General features: G+C 36.5%; 2 protein-coding genes and 1 long non-coding RNA gene across 4 annotated transcripts; 1 reads left to right on the top strand and 2 right to left on the bottom strand.

The window, feature by feature from the left end:
- Positions 1 to 1,961: 1,961 nt before the first annotated feature.
- Positions 1,962 to 7,953, top strand: LOC117344226. Its single transcript, XM_033906896.1, has 6 exons — positions 1,962 to 2,060; positions 3,550 to 3,649; positions 4,320 to 4,939; positions 5,788 to 6,022; positions 6,395 to 6,723; positions 6,853 to 7,953. The coding sequence occupies exons 1-6, from the start codon at positions 2,013 to 2,015 to the stop codon at positions 6,877 to 6,879; spliced, it is 1,359 nt and encodes a 452-aa protein (XP_033762787.1). The 5' UTR covers positions 1,962 to 2,012; the 3' UTR covers positions 6,880 to 7,953.
- Positions 7,954 to 10,848: 2,895 nt separating this feature from the next.
- On the bottom strand, positions 10,849 to 17,733 carry LOC117343767. Of its 2 annotated transcripts, none has more exons than XR_004536078.1 (2): positions 16,019 to 17,733; positions 10,849 to 13,606 (listed from the first exon to the last, which is right to left on the bottom strand). It is a non-coding gene; the product is annotated as an uncharacterized LOC117343767 (long non-coding RNA). The 2 variants fall into 2 exon arrangements; XR_004536079.1 differs by having other exon boundaries at positions 16,070 to 17,733.
- Positions 17,734 to 18,849: 1,116 nt separating this feature from the next.
- LOC117343134 (coiled-coil domain-containing protein 89-like) lies at positions 18,850 to 24,902 on the bottom strand. The gene is made up of 7 exons (XM_033905449.1): positions 24,704 to 24,902; positions 23,524 to 23,996; positions 22,992 to 23,122; positions 22,538 to 22,674; positions 21,582 to 21,664; positions 20,031 to 20,124; positions 18,850 to 19,370 (listed from the first exon to the last, which is right to left on the bottom strand). The coding sequence occupies exons 1-7, from the start codon at positions 24,761 to 24,763 to the stop codon at positions 19,284 to 19,286; spliced, it is 1,065 nt and encodes a 354-aa protein (XP_033761340.1). The 5' UTR covers positions 24,764 to 24,902; the 3' UTR covers positions 18,850 to 19,283.
- Positions 24,903 to 25,066: the final 164 nt, after the last annotated feature.

The following is a 25,066-nucleotide window of genomic DNA, read 5'->3' as shown; positions in this document are numbered from 1 at the left end:
GTTTGTGATAAAGCTTGATAGTCATATCCAGTCACTAAAGAACTATTAAAAGGCAACTGTCTTATACTATCAAGTCTTGAAGGATTGTTTAAGCATGATAAAGAGTTACAGAGTTGATTTCTGACCACTGAACTCGTGAAATATTTCAGTTCATATATGGAACGTGGTTAGATGATTCAGTTACAAATATGACAAGGATTGTATTACCACTAATGCTTTTATTTTTTCGAAAACATAAATAACAAAAAACAAAACAAGCAAACAAATAAACAAAATACCAAAGTGTAGTAATTCTGTCTCAAATAAATCCAAACAAGATCCATAAAACGCATTCTAAAAAAACCCAGAAAAGAATGAAAGAACGAAAACCCACGAGGTGACTGCGAAATTACCAAAACTTCATATCACAACATGAAGCCGAATAATTCTGAATGTGGTTACGATGGCGACCACAAAACGTTCCCGCACCCAACATCGCTTAGAGTGTATAATCCTGTGATGTTTCTGACTGGGTAACTAATTAAGTTCCGCAGGTGAAACTTTAAGTTACCCAGGTCTGTCGTTATCCTGCATGCCACGTTTATATTAATATGTAAAGTGTCACTGATGTGATTTATATCTGTGCACTTTCGCTAGTGTATGAGATTTCACCGTGGAAAAGGTTAACGGAATTGGAGGGCGCGTGTCGTCCGTCCCCTTGAATTAGGTGGCGCGGCGCCGCAATCGAAAAGAGGCGTGAAGTATAAATATGGCGGAAGATACGAGCATGAACTTTTTCGATCCGATCACGGAGAGAGATAACAAGAGCTAATTTAAATAAAACCATTTTTGTATGTTCAGCAATAACTAATCTATCGGTATAAGGTGTTGATTTCAGCTAAGAACTCACGATTTGTTCATGCTAATTAAGGCGCATTAATGGATTCGTTTACATATCGTGGTGTTCAATACTTCTCCTGTCCCAAATTCTCTAATATGTCCGTGCATGGTGTATTGATTGGGTGTAGATCTTTTTTTTTTCTTATTATAATTATCATTTTAACTTTATTTATTGTCAAACTTTTAAAAAATTTAAGGGGATAAGGCACAAGTTCTAACATCTTATCTGCTCCTTCTCCAGATATGAAAACACACATGTTGAATCCAAAATTTTAACTCTTTAAATGTTGAATTCAATTAGGAAACATTCTTATGTGGAAACCGGAATCTTACCGTGGAATATTCAACTTGTTTAAAAGCCGGCAACATATTTCGATTGCAATCACGTATTGTAGGCCTATCGTTGTAGAAACATGCGTGAAAATTGTTTTATGTGTTGTAGGTTTTTCCATCCGGTCCCGTCGTGTCGTCATCATCATCATCTGTCTAAGTACGTCATGTCGATCAACCAAATGTCCAGAAGCGATATCGCCATTAGAGTCCAGGGATTATAGATTAACAAGTACAAGGTCAAAGTGTCAAAGTAGCGAAATTATTACACGTCTGTTAGAATTTTTTACGAATAATGAAATGAGTATCACGGTACAAGGGAGGTAACTCTCGAGAATTCATTACAGAGAAGAAATCCAATAACTAAATATGCCACGAACAGCACTTAGTTATCTAATTTAATTAGTTATCTTTCTAGTCTATTTTATTTTTTTATCTAAAAATATTTCCTCTGTTGTCAGAATGAAGTGGTCAAATAGGGTCAAAGACATAGACTACATTTTGTTAAGACTTAGTGTAAATCATGCAGAAAAATTACTCTGGTTGTTTTGTTTTTTTCTCTCTCTTTCTTATTTATTTAATTATTTTCTTCTTTTTTGGGGGGGGGGGGGGGGGGGGGGGGGTACGTTACGATTATTTGGTCAGCTTTATATTCCGTTCCGCTCAAACCTTGCTCCGTCTTAATCATTTATACGCTTGCATTGAAGCCAAACCGAAACATTGTTATTTCAAGCGCCTTAGCAACGTGTTTTGTTTAAATATGGTTGCCCGTCACATCCGGTACATAGCATAACTTCAAAGACATGTCGCGTAAAAACGACAGAGCAAAAAAGAGCGATGTCGCAGAAAAGGTAAAGTGAACTACTGTTTAAATCTTCTCTAACTTTAAACTTAAAAATGTTAAGAATAAGACAGTAAAGATGCAATAATTAGACCAATCTAGGAACACCGTGGTTCAAGCAATCTACTTTATCTAGCTCAGTCTGTGTCCTTTGTTCCGCCCGAGACAATATATCAAACGTCTATCGGTAAGGCAACGTTATCGCAGCTACGTTAACGATAGGAATTCTTCAGATATAACACACACGGCGCATCGTGCTTGTCAGAGGCGTGTCCTCAGTCGTAAAGCCATAAACCCAGGTTCTAGACTGGGGTTCCATGTGGCCACTAGTGTAAATAAGGAAACAACTCACAATGAACAATTAATATGTTTCATTCCATGAAATAGACAAGTGACGAGGCCTCTTACCTATAAGGCCACCGCTCGGACACATTTGATTAACAACAGACAGGGTCAGCTGCTTGGCTTCGCTCGGGACGAGCACACACACAACATTCTAGACACAGGACATTTACATTTACACCCACCTGTATAGAACCTGACCCGCTAACAGCTTACAATAAGAAAGTTGAATTAGACTCAGCTCTGGAGCTACCACCTAACTAACGAAATGCACGTGTGCTGTAATTTATAGAAAATGTGACAGCAAAATGAAAGATGAGTTAAGAATTACACAGTCCAATCAGCACACGGCTACTTTATCTGGCTATCCCGGAAATATACCCGCATACAAACAAACATGGGCGACATGAGTGACAACTAAACAAGTCCCAGCGGCACCAATAAACGAATATAAAAGACACAATCACTGGCTCACCGGTCTACACACATCAATGTATTCACTTTCATACAGCCATCAATATAATATAGGCCTATATTCACACATACCTTACCTTACATCCCGTACAAACATGCCCTACTTCCACAGTGTATCTATATTAAACAGGTCGGGTGTTAACCTGTTACTATTACAGATGAAAAACAACATTGTTTTGGAAAACAATGCATGCGAGCAAAAGACACAGAGCACCTGAAACTTGCATGGGATATTTTATATAAACAACATTCGAATATACTGAACACAGATTTGATCTGAATTATTTCAGTCAATTAAGTAAATAATTGCACTTTGAATCAAAATTGATAGCATTATATGCTCTGTGTTGTTTTATAAACATCCCTAAGTTTCAGGAGTTGGTTTTGCTCACATTCATTTTTATGAAAAAAAAAATGTTGTTTTACACTTGTTTGGTATAGCTATGAATAAATATTGTAGTGATAGCTAATACAGCGATAAATTAACATGCGTCCAACTTGTCTAATACGTTGTAGTACCCATTTCTAGTTAAATACAATGGTAGCCATAATAGAAATGGTACACTAGTGTAACTAATACATGTCAAATGTTATATAAAAGATAGTAGTAAAATTGATGGAATCAATCAGTTTGAAATTATTTATTTTGTTTCGTCATATACAGCCACATTTTATTTGAACAGGTAAAGGAGATACAAATGCGTCAAAGAAACTGGTTCAAGCAACGTGAAGAACACCTTGAAGGAAAAAGATCTCCTCCAATCAGAGAACTCCCTGACAGCAGTAAGTCTGAGAACAGGGACATAATACATCACTATTGTATGTTTTTGTATATGCTTGAGTTTTCTGTTTAATGTGCATCCAAAGCCGTATATGATAGTGATGTGTCCCTGCAGTAGGAACAGGTTTTATCATTTAACTTACCTTTGTTTTTGCAATCTTAACTGCGGAATAGAATTGTTCTAAATCATATAAATACCCAGAACAATCACAGACTGGATTGCCTATAGCAACAAATTACTTCCATTGAGTCTCAAGATTTTTTTCAAATCAACTCTTCTTCAGGCCTATTAGTAAACCAAATCAATCTTATCCATTTTTAACCAGCGTTTTTAGCAATTTATATCCTATAGACAAAGACACTTATCACTGTATATATCTCTTACAGATTCTGTCACCTGTCATGATGGAGACAATTAGATTATAAATGCAATATTATCAGAAAAGTAGTCACATGAGAAAGAAAGATCTAAGATACCTTTTTATCTCAAATCAGATTAAATGAGTTAAACACATCACAAATGATTTTCATTTTAGCTTCCGATATAGCTGGTCTAATATCAATTTCATCAATCTAATTATGCAATTGAAGCTCATATTAGAGTCTATGCAATGACTTCACTATCAGATTTTTAATTGAACCACACTAAACATTCAATTATTGCTTTTACAGAAACCTCCAAGAAAGTTGATTACAACGCTTCATCAAAAAGTAAAACTGTAGCAGGAAAATTTGATCTGCGTAACACACCAGCAAGTTCTGAAAAAACTGTTGCTACCACAGGTAGTAAGGTACAACCAAAGGGAAAGTTTAAACACTGGCTAGAAGCCAGAGAGGTAAGGAAAGATAAAGATGACCAGTTGGAAGAGAATAGAGAGTCAGTAAACATTTTAAGAGTGTCCAGTTCCAGAAGTCCTGAATTTGCAAGTCCAGAGTCTGATCATTATGATCACCATCATCCCAGGACAGGAGGGTTATCCCACGGAGAACCTTACAGGACATTCAGTGAGCGGACTGGAAGGGAAGCTATGAATACGTTGATGTCCCACCAGGATTTTGATGCCCTAGCCGACAGTATAGTAGCGAGGGTCAAACATGGTATCAACATGGATAGTCATTCAGGACCAGAAACACAACACTGGTCAAAGAATGTCACTCGGAACTCTTATACTAATTCACTAGAGAAGGGCAGGAGTCATAAAGGTCACATAGAGTCCAAGACTGGAGATCATAAAGGTCCCAGAGAGGTTGATACATCCAGTCATCATTGTCCTTGTTGTCAACGTCTAATGGTAGATATTCATTTTGATATGTAGTTGTCCTTCTATTGTAAAATACACAAAATACATTGAAATTCTAAAAATGCATAATAAAGTTCTTTATACATGTCTCAGAGGGGTCTACAATTATGTGCTATAAGAACATTACCAGGTACATTAAATATCAAGATTAAACAACAGCTATATTTCAGAAAAACTACATTAATTTAGGTGTACAGTGCCTGCGTACAATTTTCTGTTCTGGCATTTCATTTTGAAATAAATTATCATAACCAATGTCTGGATTCATTCTGAGGAACCCCTGAAAATGTTTATAATCAGGGATTTTCCTTCAAACTTTCAACTGGGTCCAGGGTCCATTGAATTGGGAATTTCTACCCCAAAAAAATGTGGACATTGGGAAAAACAAAAAATAGTGAAATTCATACAAATTTCAGTTTTTCTTTAATAGATATTACCTTTATATTATTCTTTACTTCATTTGTATCTGAAGCTGTTTTTTATTTTTCAAAATTGCCTTAATATATGTCTTTGTACATTGTATATAAAACATAATTAATCATTCAAAAGTGACGTTAAAATTGGGAATTTTTTATTAGGCAAATTGAGAATTTTCACGAGATTTTTTAGGGAATGGGTCATTTTAAGGGACCTTGTTTCTGTTGTAGAAAAATCCCTGATAATTGTAGCTGAAAAATGATAATTCTTGTACTTACTTACTTATTTTGAGGGGGCTTTGATTCAGTTGCTGGGTTGTTTATTAACAAAAAAATACGTTATGTTTACCATTTAGATTTTATCTACAGTACATCACTCATACATAAAAACTTCTAACTTCCAAGGTACCTGTTTCTTTACAGCTGCCACCCAGTCATGTACCTGTCATCAACATTCCATGTGGTCACAGCGTCTGTGAGAAGTGCTGTGAGGGGACAGAGCTCTGTCCGTCATGTCATTGTCACGTGTCCACCAAGACCTGTAACCTGATGCTGTTACAGATCATACAGGGATATCACAATGAAAAATCTAAAAGAAACGAGATCAATCGGGAAACAAAATCATACAGTCCAGAAAATTACAATGAGAAATATACTTGTAAGTATATAACTATAGCTTTTATCTTCAATTTAAATTTAGATAGGTTATCCATGATGGAATTGAGGATAGTTAATACATGCATGTATATATGAAAAGATATTCTTTATGCAATAGGTCTTTTTATTAATTTTTCATGGACTATTACTTGAAATATTTGCTTCATATCAGTTTCTTAGTTGTAAATAAACAATTACAAAATTGATGTCATATTTTGTAGAAGATATCAAATTAGAAGAATTGTTTAGTGAAGCTTTTGTTTGGTAGACATACTTTGATGTCTAAGATAACATATGATTAGGTTGTTGTTATTTCAACCTGCTTTTAACTCAATATGAAGTTCTTCACTTAAATGTTTTTTTTATTCTAAAGCGAGTTCACAGTCATACAGGGAACAGCATGAGAACTTAATAGCTCGTCAGGATGTGATGTTAGCCGAGGCTGACAGTGTTAAAGATACAATGGATAAACTTTCCAATCGGATCCACAAACAGCAGCATCAGGTACACAGCATCGCCCAGGAAGAAACCAAGCTCAGAAAGCAGATAAAAGATTTGGAGGACAAGTTAGAGCAGCTGACATCTCATAGGGAGGGGTACTCCAAAGAACAAGACCAACTACAGCAAAAGTACAACACAGAGGCCAACAGACTGAATCTGATCAAGGAAACCCTCTTATCACTGGAGATAGAGGTGGAGAAGGTCGGTATAACCTTACAATGTATAGAAATCCCCCAAACGTTTTAATTGTCATTTAGTATGTATCTATGTATGAATACAAAATATTCATTTTTCAACATTAAATATGACTTTCTTTTGTACCTTGCACAGGTTCAGCTTCTGGCAGAAGGGAGATGATTGGTGTATATGATGACCCACATTGACACCTGATGAATGATTGTGTGTTCCTGATGACCTTGACACCTGATTAGGAACTGTGTTCATAATAACCTTGACTACTGATGTGTGACCGTGTTCATGATGACCTTGACTACTGATGTGTGACCGTGTTCGTGATGACCTTGACACCTGATGTGTGACCGTGTTCATGATGACCTTGACACCTGATGAGTGACTGTGTTTATGATGACATTGACACCTGACGTGTGACTGTGTTCATGATGACCTTGACACCTGATGTGTGACCGTGTTCATGATGACCTTGACACCTGATGAGTGACTGTGTTTATGATGACATTGACACCTGACGTGTGACTGTGTTCATGATGACCTTGACACCCATCAAATGACTGTGTTCATGATGACCTTAACACCTGATGTGTGACTGTGTTCATGATGACCTTGACACTTGATGCGTGAATGTAATCATGATGACCTTAACACCTGATGTGTGACTGTGTTCATGATGACCTTGACACTTGATGCGTGAATGTAATCATGATGACCTTGACACTTGATGTGTGACTGTGTTCATGATGACCTTGACACTTGATGCGTGAATGTGTTCATGATGACCTTAACACCTGATGTGTGACTGTGTTCATGATGACCTTGACACTTGATGTGTGACTGTGTTCATGATGACCTTGACACCTGATGAGTGACTATGTTCATGATGACCTTGACACTTGATGCGTGAATGTAATCATGATGACCTTAACACCTGATGTGTGACTGTGTTCATGATGACCTTGACACTTGATGTGTGACTGTGTTCATGATGACCTTGACACCCATCAAATGACTGTGTTCATGATGACCTTAACACCTGATGTGTGACTGTGTTCATGATGACCTTGACACTTGATGCGTGAATGTAATCATGATGACCTTAACACCTGATGTGTGACTGTGTTCATGATGACCTTGACACTTGATGCGTGAATGTAATCATGATGACCTTGACACTTGATGTGTGACTGTGTTCATGATGACCTTGACACCCATCAAATGACTGTGTTCATGATGACCTTGACACTTGATGTGTGACTGTGTTCATGATGACCTTGACACCTGATGAGTGACTATGTTCCTGATGACCTTTACACCTGACGAGTACCTGTGTTCATGTTACTAGTGAATCAGTGACATTGATACCACAGTGTTCACAGAATGTCCAAGACAATGTTACAGGTGATCCCAAATAATTGGAGTTAATATAGTTTATGTAGAATAATAAACCATTTGGTTGATAACATGTAGTGGTAATAAAGCATTTTATTCTTTATATTCAGTTGCCGGTATCACAACTGTGTGATTTATTTATTTCCACCTGGTATTTAAAAGAAAGCTGGAAATTTAGGAAACGTGATTACTTTGGAAAGGAATGACCAGTCTGAAATGATCCCTGGACAAAGAAACCATTCCAAAGTCTGAAATGTTCTCAGGACAAAGAAACCATTCCAAAGTCTGAAATATTCCCAGGACAGAGGGACCATTCCAAAGTCTGAAATATTCTCAGGACAAAGTAACCATTCCAAAGTCTGAAATGTTCCCAGGACAGAGGGACCATTCTAAAGTCTGAAATGTTCTCAGGACAAAGAAACCATTCCAAAGTCTGCAATGTTCTCAGGACAAAGAAACCATTCCAAAGTCTGAAATGTTCCCAGGACAAAGAAACCATTCCAAAGTCTGAAATAATTCCAAGAAAAAGAAACCATTCCACTGATGAAATTCTCTGAGGTCAATCAATTTCTATCAGTATATATTTTACCTAACATGGAAATTTGGTTTACTCAGCAATATTACAACTGTGAATTTATAACAGAAATATGTTGGGACATATGGCAGTTTGTGTATACATTGTTCTAAATGCATGCTGTCAATGTTTTTTTGCAATTTCCTATACAATATTAGTATTGTATGCTGATGAAAGAACCGTGACATATCTTAGAGGTTTTGATTATATCAAATTATCTGGGTCTGAAGAAAAAGTTTGTGATGTTTTTAGTCCATTTGACCAATTAGGGTCCCATCCTTCAGGCCCTGGATTTTTAATTTGAAAATGTTTATACCATCAATCTCTCATCTTATTTTCCATCTATGAAGAGTATTTAAATTGGGCTCCATGTGTCCGGGGGGTTTTCTGGGCTGTAACTTAAAAACTGTCAACTCAACTCCACAAAACATTTTGTATATATTAGGTTAGTGCCCTGTCTTTTACTACTGACATTTCATTTCTTTCCATTTTTAGCTCACCTGGTCCGAAGCTTATGTGATGCCGTGGCGTCCGTCCGTCCGTCAACAATTGACTTCTTCTTCATAACTACTGATCAGAATTTGACCAAATTTGGTCAGAAGCATCCCTATGGGGTGGGGACTCAAAATTGTACAAATGGTGGGGCTAACCCCCCAGGGGTCTGAGGGGCGGGGCCAAAAGGGGTCAATTTGGCTCTGTTAATATAAACGACTTCTTCTCTGAAACCAAGCAAAGGATATTGCTCCTATTTGCCTGGTAACATCACTATGGGGTGGGGATTCAAAATTGTACAAATGATGGGGCTGACCCCCCAGGGGCCTGAGGGGCGGGGCCAAATGTGGTCAATTGGGCTACATTGATATAAACGACTTCTTCTCTGAATCCGAGCAATGGATATTGCTCATATTTGCCTGGTAGCATCACTATTGGGTAGGGAATCAAAATTGTACAAATGATGGGGCTGACCCCCCAGGGGCATGAGGGGCTGGGCCGAATGTGGTCAATCCGGCTATATTGATATAAACGACTTCTTCTCTGAAATCGAGCAATGGCTGTCGCTCATATTTGCCTGGTAGCATCACTATGGGGTGGGGATTCAAAATTGTACAAATGATGGGGCTGACCCCCCAGGGGCCTGAGGGGCGGGGCCAAATGTGGTCAATTGGGATATATTGATATAAACGACTTCTCTGAATCCGAGCAATGGATATTGTTCATATTTGCCTGGTAGCATCACTATTGGGTGGGGATTCAAAATTGTACAAATGATGGGGCTGACCCCCCAGGGGCCTGAGGGGTGGGGCCGAATGTGATCAATCCGGCTATATTGATATAAACGACTTCTTCTCTGAAATCGAGTGATGGCTGTCGCTCATATTTGCCTGGTAGCATGGTTATGGGGTGGGGATTCAAAATTGTACAAATGATGGGGCTGACCCCCCAGGGGCCTGAGGGGCGGGGCCAAATGTGTTCAATCGGGCTATATTCATATAAATGACTTCTCCTCTGGAACCAAGCAATGGATATCTCATATTTTACTGGTAGCATCACCTTGGGGTAGGAATTGGTCTAAACAAGTTTTCCTCTGAAACTAAGCAATGGATATCACTCACATTTGTGTGGTAGCATCCCTATGGGTCGCGCCAAAAGTCAATTTCATTTCATGGATTAATGCACTTTTAGTATTAAAATAAAACCAATGTACATGTACCCATATGCTTATGATATATATTGACATACAATGTAGCAATACCAGCAACAAATATACTCAAGCATCATTCTTGTTTCATATCTCATGAAACCAGGTGAGCGATACAGGCCCTCTGGGCCTCTTGTGTCTGTTATCATGGAATATACATGTATAGGGTTTGCATCAACTTTTCAATCTTACTGTTAAGTTTATATAGATGTATCATATTTAGGTTTTCATACCAACAACAGGGTGCGGAGGATATTTTTTTTTTTTTATTAATGCCACGCTTTGTGGCTCCTTGTTTAATTTTTTTTATTTTTTTGTTTTGATTATTTGTGGACAGATGCAAAGGGTCACTCGAGATTTGGACTTTGTCTTGGGTGACCTAATAAATCTCATAGCTTATGGTATACTGGTACATGTATACCCTTTTATGTATTTATATTACATAAATAAAAAACTAAAATTTGTAAAGTCGAGTTATATGTTTTATTTCTGTACCATAACATCTGTAAGCGAATCCTTTCAATGATCACAATTACTACAAAAGGCACCTGGTCCCAGTATACATACAAACAATTCTATATATTATACCATGTATGTTATTTCAAACATTTTGGCATTGTATCATTATGTGAGTGTTACTGATTTAATTCCTATGTAATCACAACTCTGGACGGATATTCAATTATAATTAGTCATTATACCAGTGTTATGTATATACATAACCAAATCTTATACCAGTAACAGTAATTATAAGGACTATATGAAAAAATACAACGTATTAGGAAGAGTATTGTTTCAGTTTAAAACAAAACACTTAGATTTGGCCATTCTGTGTGATGTACAATTCCTAGCTCTTATGTAGAGACCAAATATTCATGAATAGCATGGATGATGTATGTTTCACAACATAGCTGTACACCATAGTTACCAATACAACGATGTGTACAACATACAAAAAATATTTGTAAAACATGAAAACTTACATTACATTATATTACACTACATTACATTAACTGGTACATCAATGGAACCAGCAATAATTTTACACCAATACATTAATATTACATAAATTATTATCTGTGTTTTAAGACACTATGCAAGTGCTGGAACCTTAAAACCAAGCTGGCCGGAAAATATATGAAGCTATCAGGCTAATGTTCAAAGTGTTCCTGTCTGCTTAAGGATATAGATAGCCTATCCTGTCGAGTGGACATTGACAATACACATATAATCTGTATATTCATTAAGATTGGTCCAATATTAACAGGGGAGGTAATTACATTTTACCAATTAAGTCGCCCTGGTATAAATAAACAAATTCTGATAACTGTATCTAATACATGATTCTTCTTGAGAAAAAATTACAATTGAATTAACATTTATTTAATACTTTCAAATACTTAAACATTTATATTTTTTTTTCGTGACAAATTACACATTTATCATATATTTTAAGTTTGGTACAGTTTTCAACTTCAATTTTTTGTTACCTATCAGACCAATAAGAATTATTTGGCAAAATTCTATAGTCATGTTCAACTGATATGAAATTTCTAGAAGAGATAAACATGGAATTTACCTTCACCTGCATTTGAAAATACATTCAGCTTATACACACTGTGGAAATGAGGAATTTTGTAGTTCCTTACAACATGTAGTCAATTTCGTCATCATAGTGTATATATACTGTTAACATACTAAATTTAGCAGTATGCTTATTTTAGCGCTCTTCATGTAGAAGAATTACAGTAAATTTTGATTATGTTAATCACACTTTCTTTTATTTCTTTAGTAAATAATAAGGAGCCACTAATTCATTATTGTTCTATAAAAATCTGTTAATCTGGTAAATACCCCGGGTAATGGTCTATAATTTGAGTGTGCCAAAATTAGTACCAGTATGTTGACAATATATACTGTATGGACGGATAAATAATTTCAATCTGTATCACAAAATTAAGTGGAATAATACGATATACAATATTTTACATTACAACAGTCATCGGGATATAATTCTTGTTAACACCGCTTCCAACATCAGAATTCAAGAACTAAAAGAATTTTGACAATGCAATGGACAAAATAATTTTCATAAACTTCATTATATTTCATCTGATTACAATTATAACTGATTTGATATCATTATGATGACTGATGTATATATACTGCAAATGTTGCTATTTTTGAGGGGGTTAATTTTACTGGGTTTTTTTTTTCCGAGGATAAAGAGTTATATCACATGATAAACATACCTGAAAATAAAAGCACAGTAGAGAAAATTATGCTTCATTTCTGTCAAAAATATTTATTCCCTTTACTGCAAGTACTTTTCAAAAAAATGAAAATGTTTACCATAAAAAACACCTTCACACACATCCTGGGATATAGGGTATAGATAATGCTGAACAGTGTATAGGCACAAAGCTATTTATAAAACTCTACAACCTCTGTATAAATATCTCTGGAAACACATGTAGGTGACACCTCATCAATACTGTAATAAAGTATAACTATAATAATAATATAGAATTAGATATGCAAGAAGCACTCATGATTACAATGGAAACATCAATTTTCTGTCAGGACTATATCAGCAGTGTGTATGTTCTATAATAATATATATTTCTCTGTCAGGACTATATCAGCAGTTTCCACATACTTATAATAATAATATATACTTCTCTGTCAGGACTATATCAGCTGTGTGTACGTACTATAATAATATATATTTCTCTGTCAGGACTATATCAGCTGTGTGTACGTACTATAATAATATAGACTTCTCTGTCAGGACTATATCAGCTGTGTGTACGTACTATAATAATATAGACTTCTCTGTCAGGACTATATCAGCTGTGTGTACGTACTATAATAATATAGACTTCTCTGTCAGGACTATATCAGCTGTGTGTACGTACTATAATAATATAGACTTCTCTGTCAGGACTATATCGTACTATAATAATATAGACTTCTCTGTCAGGACTATATCAGCTGTGTGTACGTACTATAATAATATAGACTTCTCTGTCAGGACTATATCAGCTGTGTGTACGTACTATAATAATATAGACTTCTCTGTCAGGACTATATCAGCTGTGTGTACGTACTATAATAATATAGACTTCTCTGTCAGGACTATATCAGCTGTGTGTACGTACTATAATAATATAGACTTCTCTGTCAGGACTATATCAGCTGTGTGTACGTACTATAATAATATAGACCTTCTCTGTCAGGACTATATCAGCTGTGTACGTACTATAATAATATAGACTTCTCTGTCAGGGACTATACTCAGCTGTGTGTACGTACTATAATAATATAGACTTTCTCTGTCAGGACTATATCAGCTGTGTGTACGTACTATAATAATATAGACTTCTCTGTCAGGACTATATCAGCTGTGTGTACGTACATTAATAATATAGACTTCTTCTGCTCAGGACTATATCAGCGTGTGTACGTACTATAAATATAGGACTTCTCTGTCAGGGACTATATCAGCTGTGTGTACGGTACATAATATATAGACTTCCTCTGTCAGGACTATATCAGGCTGATGTGTACGTACTATAATTATATAGTACTGTCGCCAAAATTAGTACCAGTATGTTGACAGTATATGCAAATTTGCTGTATGGACGGATAAATATTTTCAATCTGTATCACAAAATTAAGTGGACTAATACAATATACAATATTTAACAGTAGAACAGTCATCGGGATATAATTCTTAACACCGCTTCCAACATCAGAATTCAAGAACTTAAAGAATTTTGACAATGCAATGGACAAAATAATTTTCATAAACTTCATTATATTTCATCTGATTACAATTATAACTGATTTGATATCATTATGATGAATGCTGTATATATACTGCAAATGTTGCTATTTTTGAGGGGGATAATTTTACTGGGTTTTTTCCCCCCGAGGATATCAAGTTATATCACATGATAAACAAACCTGAAAATAAAATCACAGTAGAGAAAATTATGGTTCATTTCTGTCAAAAATATTTATTCCCTTTACTGCAAGTACTTTTCAAAAAAATGAAAATTTTGCCCATAAAAAAAACCTTCACACACATCCTGTCGGATATAGGGTATAGATAATGCTGAACAGTGTATAGGCACAAAGCTTATATATTTATAAAACTCTACAACCTCTGTATAAATATCTCTGGAAACACATGTAAGTGACACCTCATCAATACTGTAATAAAGTATAACTATAATAATAATATAGAATCAGATATGCAAGAAGCACTCATGATTACAATGGAAACATCAATTTTCTGTCAGGACTATATCAGCAGTGTGTATGTTCTATAATAATATATACTTCTCTGTCAGGACTATATCAGCTGTGTGTACGTACTATAATAATATAGACTTCTCTGTCAGGACTATATCAGCTGTGTGTACGTACTATAATAATATATATTTCTCTATCAGGACTATATCAGCTGTGTGTACGTACTATAATAATATAGACTTCTCTGTCAGGACTATATCAGCTGTGTGTACGTACTATAATAATATAGACTTCTCTGTCAGGACTATATCAGCTGTGTGTACGTACTATAATAATATAGACTTCTCTGTCAGGACTATATCAGCTGTGTGTACGTACTATAATAATATAGACTTCTCTGTCAGGACTATATCAGCTGTGTGTACGTACTATAATAATATAGACTTCTCTGTCAGGACTATATCAGCTGTGTGTACGTACTATAATAATATAGACTTCTCTGTCAGGACTATATCAGCTGTGTGTACGTACTATAATAATATAGACTTCTCTGTCAGGACTATATCAGCTGTGTGTACGTACTATAATAATATAGACTTCTCTGTCAGGACTATATCAGCTGTGTGTACGTACTATAATAATATAGACTTCTCTGTCAGGACTATATCAGCTGTGTGTACGTACTATAATAATATAGACTTCTCTGTCATGACTATATCAGCTGTGTGTACGTACTATAATAATATAGACTTCTCTGTCAGGACTATATCAGCTGTGTGTACGTACTATAATAATATAGACTTCTCTGTCAGGACTATATCAGCTGTGTGTACGTACTATAATAATATAGACTTCTCTGTCAGGACTATATCAGCTGTGTGTACGTACTATAATAATATAGACTTCTCTGTCAGGACTATATCAGCTGTGTGTACGTACTATAATAATATAGACTTCTCTGTCAGGACTATATCAGCTGTGTGTACGTACTATAATTATATAGACTTCTCTGTCAGGACTATATATCAGCAGTACTAAAATAATATAGACTTCTCTGTCAGGACTATATCAGCTGTGTGTACGTACTATAATTATATAGACTTCTCTGTCAGGACTATATCAGCAGTACTAAAATAATATAGACTTCTCTGTCAGGACTATATCAGCAGTTTCCATGTACTATAATAATATATACTTCTCTGTCAGGACTATATCAGCTGTGTGTACGTACTATAATAATATAGACTTCTCTGTCAGGACTATATCAGCTGTGTGTACGTACTATAATAATATAGACTTCTCTGTCAGGACTATATCAGCTGTGTGTATGTACTGTCAGGACTATATCAGCTGTGTGTACGTACTATAATAATATATACTTCTCTGTCAGGACTATATCAGCTGTGTGTACGTACTATAATAATATATACTTCTCTGTCAGGACTATATCAGCTGTGTGTACGTACTATAATAATATATACTTCTCTGTCAGGACTATATCAGCTGTGTGTACGTACTATAATAATATAGACTTCTCTGTCAGGACTATATCAGCTGTGTGTACGTACTATAATAATATAGACTTCTCTGTCAGGACTATATCAGCTGTGTGTACGTACTATAATAATATAGACTTCTCTGTCAGGACTATATCAGCTGTGTGTACGTACTATAATAATATAGACTTCTCTGTCAGGACTATATCGTACTATGATAATATAGACTTCTCTGTCAGGACAATATCAGCTGTGTGTACGTACTATAATAATATAGACTTCTCTGTCAGGACTATATCAGCTGTGTGTACGTACTATAATAATATAGACTTCTCTGTCAGGACTATATCAGCTGTGTGTATGTACTGTCAGGACTATATCAGCTGTGTGTACGTACTATAATAATATAGACTTCTCTGTCAGGACTATATCAGCTGTGTGTACGTACTATAATAATATAGACTTCTCTGTCAGGACTATATCAGCTGTGTGTATGTACTGTCAGGACTATATCAGCTGTGTGTACGTACTATAATAATATAGACTTCTCTGTCAGGACTATATCAGCTGTGTGTACGTACTATAATAATATAGACTTCTCTGTCAGGACTATATCAGCTGTGTGTACGTACTATAATAATATAGACTTCTCTGTCAGGACTATATCAGCTGTGTGTACGTACTATAATAATATAGACTTCTCTGTCAGGACTATATCAGCTGTGTGTACGTACTATAATAATATAGACTTCTCTGTCAGGACTATATCAGCTGTGTGTACGTACTATAATAATATAGACTTCTCTGTCAGGACTATATCAGCTGTGTGTACGTACTATAATAATATAGACTTCTCTGTCAGGACTATATCAGCTGTGTGTACGTACTATAATAATATAGACTTCTCTGTCAGGACTATATCAGCTGTGTGTACGTACTATAATAATATAGACTTCTCTGTCAGGACTATATCAGCTGTGTGTACGTACTATAATAATATAGACTTCTCTGTCAGGACTATATCAGCTGTGTGTACGTACTATAATTATATAGACTTCTCTGTCAGGACTATATCAGCTGTGTGTACGTACTATAATAATATAGACTTCTCTGTCAGGACTATATCAGCTGTGTGTACGTACTATAATAATATAGACTTCTCTGTCAGGACTATATCAGCTGTGTGTACGTACTATAATAATATAGACTTCTCTGTCAGGACTATATCAGCTGTGTGTACGTACTATAATAATATAGACTTCTCTGTCAGGACTATATCAGCTGTGTGTACGTACTATAATAATATAGACTTCTCTGTCAGGACTATATCAGCTGTGTGTACGTACTATAATAATATAGACTTCTCTGTCAGGACTATATCGTACTATAATAATATAGACTTCTCTGTCAGGACTATATCAGCAGTGTCTTCACATTTAAATAAAAATAAATAACTACATCTATAATAACAATATATGCTGTCAGTCAAATTGCACTCATTTCACCTTTTCGCTAAGTGTTCCATAACTATATAGCATTAATTTCTGTGACAATGTATATAGTCCTGCACATGTCCATCCCATCACATAACTAGTTCCCCTGAAACCTTCCCCATCCTCTACCCCTACCCCATTTTCCTACCCGCGACCCAAGGGGCCCCACCCGGCGACCGCATGGGCCACCAGCGACCCCAGGGGCCCACCCCGACCCGCGACCCGAGGGGCCCCCACCCGGCGACCGCAGGGGCCCACCCGCGCAATCCACCAGGGGACCACGCCGACCCGCGACCCCAGGGGCCCACCCGCGACCCCAGGCGGCCCAGCCACGACCCGCGGCGCGAGGGGCCCCCACCCGCGGGGACTACCCCGGGGTCCAACCCAGACCGGGACCGCAGGGGCCACCCGACCGGCGACCCAGGGGCCCACCACGACCGGCGACCCAGGGGCCACCCACCGGACCGCAGGGCCCACCCAACCGGCGACCCAGGGGCCCACCCGACGGCGACCCCAGTGGCCCACCCCGACCAGGCGACCCCAGGGGCCACACCGACGACCAGGGCACCCGACCGGGACAGGGCCACCCCGACCGCGACCCAGTGGCCCACCCGACCGGCGACCCAGTGGCCCACCCCACCCACCCCATGGTGCCCACCCCACCTAACCCCAGGGCCACCCGACCGGCGACCCATGGTCCCAACCCCGACACCAGGCAACCGCATGGCCCACCACCGACGGCGACCCAGTTGTCCCACCCCACCTCGACCACCAGGGTGCCCACCCCGTACCTTCTACCCATTGTCCCACCACCTACGTACCTCTACCTATTTGCCCCATCCTCAAACCCATTCCCACCCACCACTACCTCATTTTCCCACCCCTACCTTCTACCTCATTTTCCCACCCCTACCTTCTACCCTATTTTCCCACCCCTACCTTCTACCCCATTTTCCCACCCCTACCTTCTACCCCATTTTCCCATCCCTACCCTCTACCCTATTTTCCCACCCCTACCTTCTACCCCATTTTCCCACCCCACCCTCTACCCCATTTTCCCACCCCTACCTTCTACCCCATTTTCCCACCCCTACGTACCTTCTACCCTATTTTCCCCATCCTCAACCCCATTTTCCCACCCCTACCCTCTACCCCATTTTCCGACTCCTACCCTCTACCTCATTTTCCCCACCCTCCACCCCCCACCCCACTGTAGCCTGTACTCTCCCTTGATAACCTTTAGGCCACTTATCCATTTTCTGTGAATTATATATATTATGTACCCCCTTCCCTTCAGGTTACCATTCAAGTCTATGATTTGAAATTTTCAGTCATCTTAAAACTAGTCAGGTCAATTGTATACACAGTCACATACATCATTATACTTCAGAGTTTCACTTTGTTCTATAAAATTCAATATTCGTTTATCCCAAATTAGTTGATTGAACTTACTTTAGAGAAACAAAACATTTATGCAAGACAAAATCAAAATTATTCTTATCATTTAAAAAATGTCTCAAATGACTGAACAATCTTTTCATGACAGCATGACCTTCCTAGATGATTAGGTAACACTCCACAGGTTCAAACCATAAACCAGGAATATTTTGGTATAATTTTATGCAGGGATTAATAGTCTTTCTCTGGATGATTTATCACCCCACCATGTTGCGTAACTTCTCGTTGATGTCACGCTCTCTCTGCAACAAGGCATTCGTGTGTTTCTTATATGCATTAAATTCCTGTTCAAACAATAGATAAAATTAATTAGTTACAATATATATAAGCATTATAAAAGCAATTGAGATAATTACGTATTCATTAATTATATTCCTAAAGAACCTAAGTTTGAATGTTGTACATCTACAAAGCTCCCCCAGGTTCAACATGATACATCCTGGACTCTCTGTATATACTAGTCCTACAAGTAGAGTAGCCAGTTCAATTGAGAATGCAAAAAACTGATAATGTACATGTATAGTACATGTTTTCCCCCAGATTCTCTCTACTGATACACCAAGATCAATCAGCTACTAGACTTCTGGATGTCTTGTATAAACTTAATATTTCTTGACGAAGTGTCGAAACAAATGGTGCATTATAATGTTTGCTGTTCAGTACAGATAATATCAATATCACAGCCAATTTACATACACCAAGCTTGCCAAGAGGAAGACTGTCAAAGCTGTGGATCTTTGGATTAGTATAAAATCTAGCTGAGGAGATCATAAACAATGTTTATTAATAAAACACACAGGTGTGGTCATTCTTGGCAAATGTAATATATATATATCCATATTGGACACTGCAATTTCTAAATTGATAAGACACGAAAATATGGATGATGTACTATGACATAACATCACATGACAGTCAGGTGACTCTAAATCAGTAAAACTTACACTCTGTATTTCCTTGTTTCTGACGGACGAATCTTCTAGATCGTCTCGGAGTCGCCTGACCTGGAGGTTAGAGTTCACAGCTGCTGCCTCTCGCCTGCAAACACGGGAAGTAAATAGTCACAATATCAAAATTTAATATACAAACATACAAAACGCAAATAAGATTTTTAATTGTTTAACAGGTTGACCTAAAAATTGTATCATAGTCATTTCTTTTTTCAAACCGTTCTGTATGGCTTATTTAAGTCAATACCCATAATAAATTACAAGCTAACTTTCAAATCCTTAATATGTTTCTAAAACAGAATTCATACAAATTTGACAGACAACTTGGACAGAAGATAAATGATAGATATGGCTTCCAATAAGCTCTCAAGCAAATGTGTTACCAGACAGAAAAATTACATTCTGTATTACAAAATGTACAAATTTCAGCAAGGTGCACGTGTGAAGCAACTTAAGTTCCATGCTTCCATTTTTAATTTAAAACTGTTTGCAGTTGTTTTTCTTGATTATATCAAATAGATCTCTCTTACACAAAATACCTAAATTCTGTTCACAACTCACAGGGTGAATTAATCTTAATGTCATAATATACATATATACATAGAAATTGAATGTACCGGTATATAGTATATAGTTCTGTTAAACACATTTTCTTAACCAAAATCATTGAGTTGTTGAGACAGACATGCTGGTGACCGATAGTGAAGACAACAGTTACATTCTCTAACTAGTGACGTGTCTAAGACAGAAATTTCTGCGACAGGATACGTGGTTTAATTGACTGTTCATCATAGATAATGTGGTGTGTATCTGATGCTACTACAATAGTTCTGATAAAAACATGCAAGGCACGTTAAAATTAATTCAAATGAACCGATCATCTCTGTCGATATGAATTAAATTACTAAAAAGTACTTAGTTTTCCGTTCATTTCAAATCAATTAAAAAGAAAATCACTGTTCATGCAGTATAGAAAACTATGGTCCCATGAAAAAGGGTAAGAGGAAAATTTATATTGAATGATGTTCTCTTTAAATACTTTTTTTATTTCAATGAATTTTTAACAGTTCCAGAATAATAAATATGAATATAAAAGTTGATGTGAGAAGTGTGTACAGGTGTGTACATGTGTGTACACGTGTGACAGTGGAGAATATGTACCAGTGTATACCAATCCCTCCTTGTAGCAGCTTATGTAACAAGAGACAAATGTTTACAAAAATAACATTGATGTGTAATGCTTCATATATGAAAATGATACAGTTATTTGATTATAAAAAGAAACTGCGAGGATATCAAAATTATTCAAGTATATTTTATCAAATACACAATGTAGTTGGAGTTGTGCAAATATGATATTGCAAAGATCATGGAAAATAGCCAATTTTTGATTTGTCATGAAAAGTTAATTGTCTTGTTAAAATAAAACTCTTAAATATATGCACACATACATTGTCCCAACTAATGATGTCATATTGTTTTCTTATGTAAGAAATTGTACTGTTTTTTTTTTATTAAATAGTCGGACATGATGACAAGACTTACTCAAACTTTTCCTCCATGTTCCTCACAGCCTTTTCCATTTCACCAATCCTCTGTTGTAATTTCTTATTCTCTGTCTGCTCTTTCTGCAGTTAAACAACAAAACTTGATAGAATTATAGGGATACATAGAGAATTACAAAAACTTTAAACTGGTGGCCTGTATATGGATTTGAATAAAATATACAAGTTTACTGTATATAGGCAGCAATGTGGTTGCTGAAAGACTCAAACTGCTGATTAAAAGAAGACATTCCCTAACATCAAGTCAGCCAGTTTTCAAATAAAACACTGCAATAGCATCTATATTGGGGGGGAAACCTAACCATAAAATTTCTACAAATGTATAAAGAAGTTAAAAACAATAGCCTCATGCAGGAACACATATAACAGTCAACAGGTCATTTAGTCAGTCAGATCACCATAAATCGAGATGTCAAATTTGAGGGAGGCCGTTTAATTTAGTAGGCTGTATTACCAATACTGATGTGCATAAGAAGTTTTGTTAAGTTATGCCCTCCCCCTCCAGACCCCCTCTTTTATTTTCATGTGATATTTCCAATCCCACTTCTGAAATGGTAGCACATGCTGCTGCAATCAGTGGCTTAATACACATTGATAGAAGTTAATGCATGTTTAATTGTTTTTTAAATTGCTGTGAACAAACATGAAATGGCTAAATTCCCCATGTTGCCCTGATTGGATAATACATGTACAGTTTTACCCTGATTGGGTACATACATGTACATGCACACTTTTGCCCTGATTGGGTAATACATGTACAGTTTTGCCCTGATTGGGTACATACATGTACAGTTTTGACCTGATTGGGTAATACATGTACAATTCTGACCTGATTGGGTAATACATGTACAATTCTGACCTGATTGGGTAATACATGTACAATTCTGACCTGATTGGGTACATAAATGTACAATTTTGACCTGATTGGGTACATACATGTACAATTTTGCCTCGCTGCATGGCTAGATCCAGTAGCTCGTCTTTCTCCTTGGTCAGCTGCTGAATCTTCAGCTGAGTCTCTGCATCCATGCTTTTCTTAGAGTCTGTCTGTGTTTGTAGCTTGTAATTAGCACCTATGAAGACAAAGAGTGCATGTTTACAGCAAAACTATATATATATACCTACACTACAGTTACTAAAACATTATTCTTATTGTATTTTATTGTATTTCCAGTACTTCTTATATATATTATGTGATTGTATTTGTAATTTTTTGTGTTTTGATAAAGGGGCGGATTGCCTCGAAAATTTAACAAGCCTTATTGTTTTCACTGTTTGAATTACTTCTTTGCCCCATATATACCTACACAGATATAGAAGAAATAGCATATAATACAGTATATTGTTATTTTTCCTGTGTGAGCTTCTCTGTCAGGTGTAGATGACCTACTTTTTAACCTCTCCTCTGCCTCCTGTAGTTTGGCTTGTAAAGACTTCATATCCTTCTTGTATTGGTCCTGTAGTGCCCTAATGTCTCCCTGTAAAGCTTCCTCCTTCATACGGAACTCTTGAGCATTGTGTCTGAAAACAAAAACAAAAATTCATACTCCCAAACAAATGAGACTGAAAAGGCATATCATTCAACAATTATACAGAATAAGAATACAAGCTAGATTAGGCTGACAGCAACAGTGTGAGCAACAATGTTGTTGAACAATTAAGTCCAATAGAAAATTAATCGAAAACTAGTTACTGGACTTGGCTAAAGACTTATTTTCCTTTTAGTAGCTGGTTTGGTCCCCTAAATATAGTTATAGGCTCTTAGTACATCTCTGTTGAGCCGTTAGAAATTGTTTGTTATGGATACACATAGTAACATTTATCATTTTTAACATGCACCATCTTCACTTATCTTAATTTCTACCAAAAGAAAGGTAGCAAGAATTCAGATAATATAAACAAGTCTATATATCTATTGATACCTGTTACGATGCTCCAGAGTGCTGCACTGGTCCTTGAGATTTCCAAGTTTTTTCTCCAGTTCACTTATCTGTTCCTCCTTCTCAGCTATAGCACCAGAAAATATACGAGCATTTTCATCTCTTAAACGAGAATTCTCCTCTCGTAGGTCTCTATTTGCTCGTTTATATTCGTCTTTAATCTTAATCATTTCTTGATGATTGGAAGCTAGGTCATCAAACCTTGCGTTGAGAATGTTATATTTTCTTGTCTCACCATCTAACATGTCTTTAGCTGAATCTCTGAAGCCGATCAGCTCCTCATTGATTCTGTCCACTGATTTAGTTTTGTTAGCTACTTCGTCTGCTCGCTGTTTCAGAATCATGATCAGCTGAGACTGTTCATCAATACGAGAACGAAGCATGGCTTTCTCTGTCTTATCATCAGCCGATAGACCCTTCAGCTTGGACAGATTGTTCTGCATATCAGACATGTCCTAAAATACAATAATTTAGACATATATTAATCACAATGAAAGTTGAAAAGTTACATATATTTTCGATGAAAAATATATAACGGTAAGCTCAATACTACACTACATCACAGAGATATATCATCAAGAAAATATACAGTTACAAAACTTTCACTAGTAACTGAAAGTAACTGTACCACACTAACAATCACTAAGTTACATTACTATAATTAATTATTTATACTCTCTCCTACATAAGTTGGTTCTAACATAATATTCACTAGCCCAATGTTATATGTTTTTTCTTCTAAATATTCATTCAATACAAAATAGTATCAAATAATTCATATGTTAGAAAGACAATAAAGAGAAAAGAAGAAAATGTGTAGCTTGACAATTTGTTTATGATATCAAACGAAAAGTACATTAGAGGAAGAACAAGGCTCTTCACATGAAACTTTTTTATAAGACTTACAATTATATGTACATTTATTGTAGCCTACTGTATAAGAACAAAGATGCATAGCTTGTACTGTTGTTTGTCCTTTTAAGACTCGAATTGTTATGTGTATGGTGTCAAAGCAAGGCATATAAGAACAGTTAGGTTTTAATTATGAAAAGTGTCCATCGTGAACTTGACGTCAACACTTGAATCAGGGAATGAGGGGTCGCCCTCCCAAAACCACACTGTAACAGCTAACCCCATACATTGTAAAGAGTAAAGTCTTTACCTTATCACTGTCTTCCACAACGGATCTGATGTCCTTTGGATTTCTGGAATTTGAAGACATGTTTAGGTTTATCACCTCATTAGCTATCAGCTGGTGAATAGAGGTAACACAATCACACAAAAAGTTAGATAACAATATCCCCCGTATTTTTCATCTCGGGATAAACTTGAAGTTCGCATAGAAACATGACGCCGGAAGTACTCACTATACGGTAAAGAATCTTTACGACTTTATAAAAACATTCATTAAACCGTTAACAAATTTACTTATTTCATGTATTAATACTGATATATCTCATCTATAATTCACTATTTCAAACTATTAGAATTTTTAACAGAGTACGATTAGTCTATTTATGCACGA

This window comes from Pecten maximus, chromosome 15 (genome assembly GCF_902652985.1).
Source record: "Pecten maximus chromosome 15, xPecMax1.1, whole genome shotgun sequence".
Lineage (NCBI taxonomy): Eukaryota > Metazoa > Mollusca > Bivalvia > Pectinida > Pectinidae > Pecten > Pecten maximus.
This window is presented reverse-complemented; position numbering and strand designations above follow the sequence as displayed.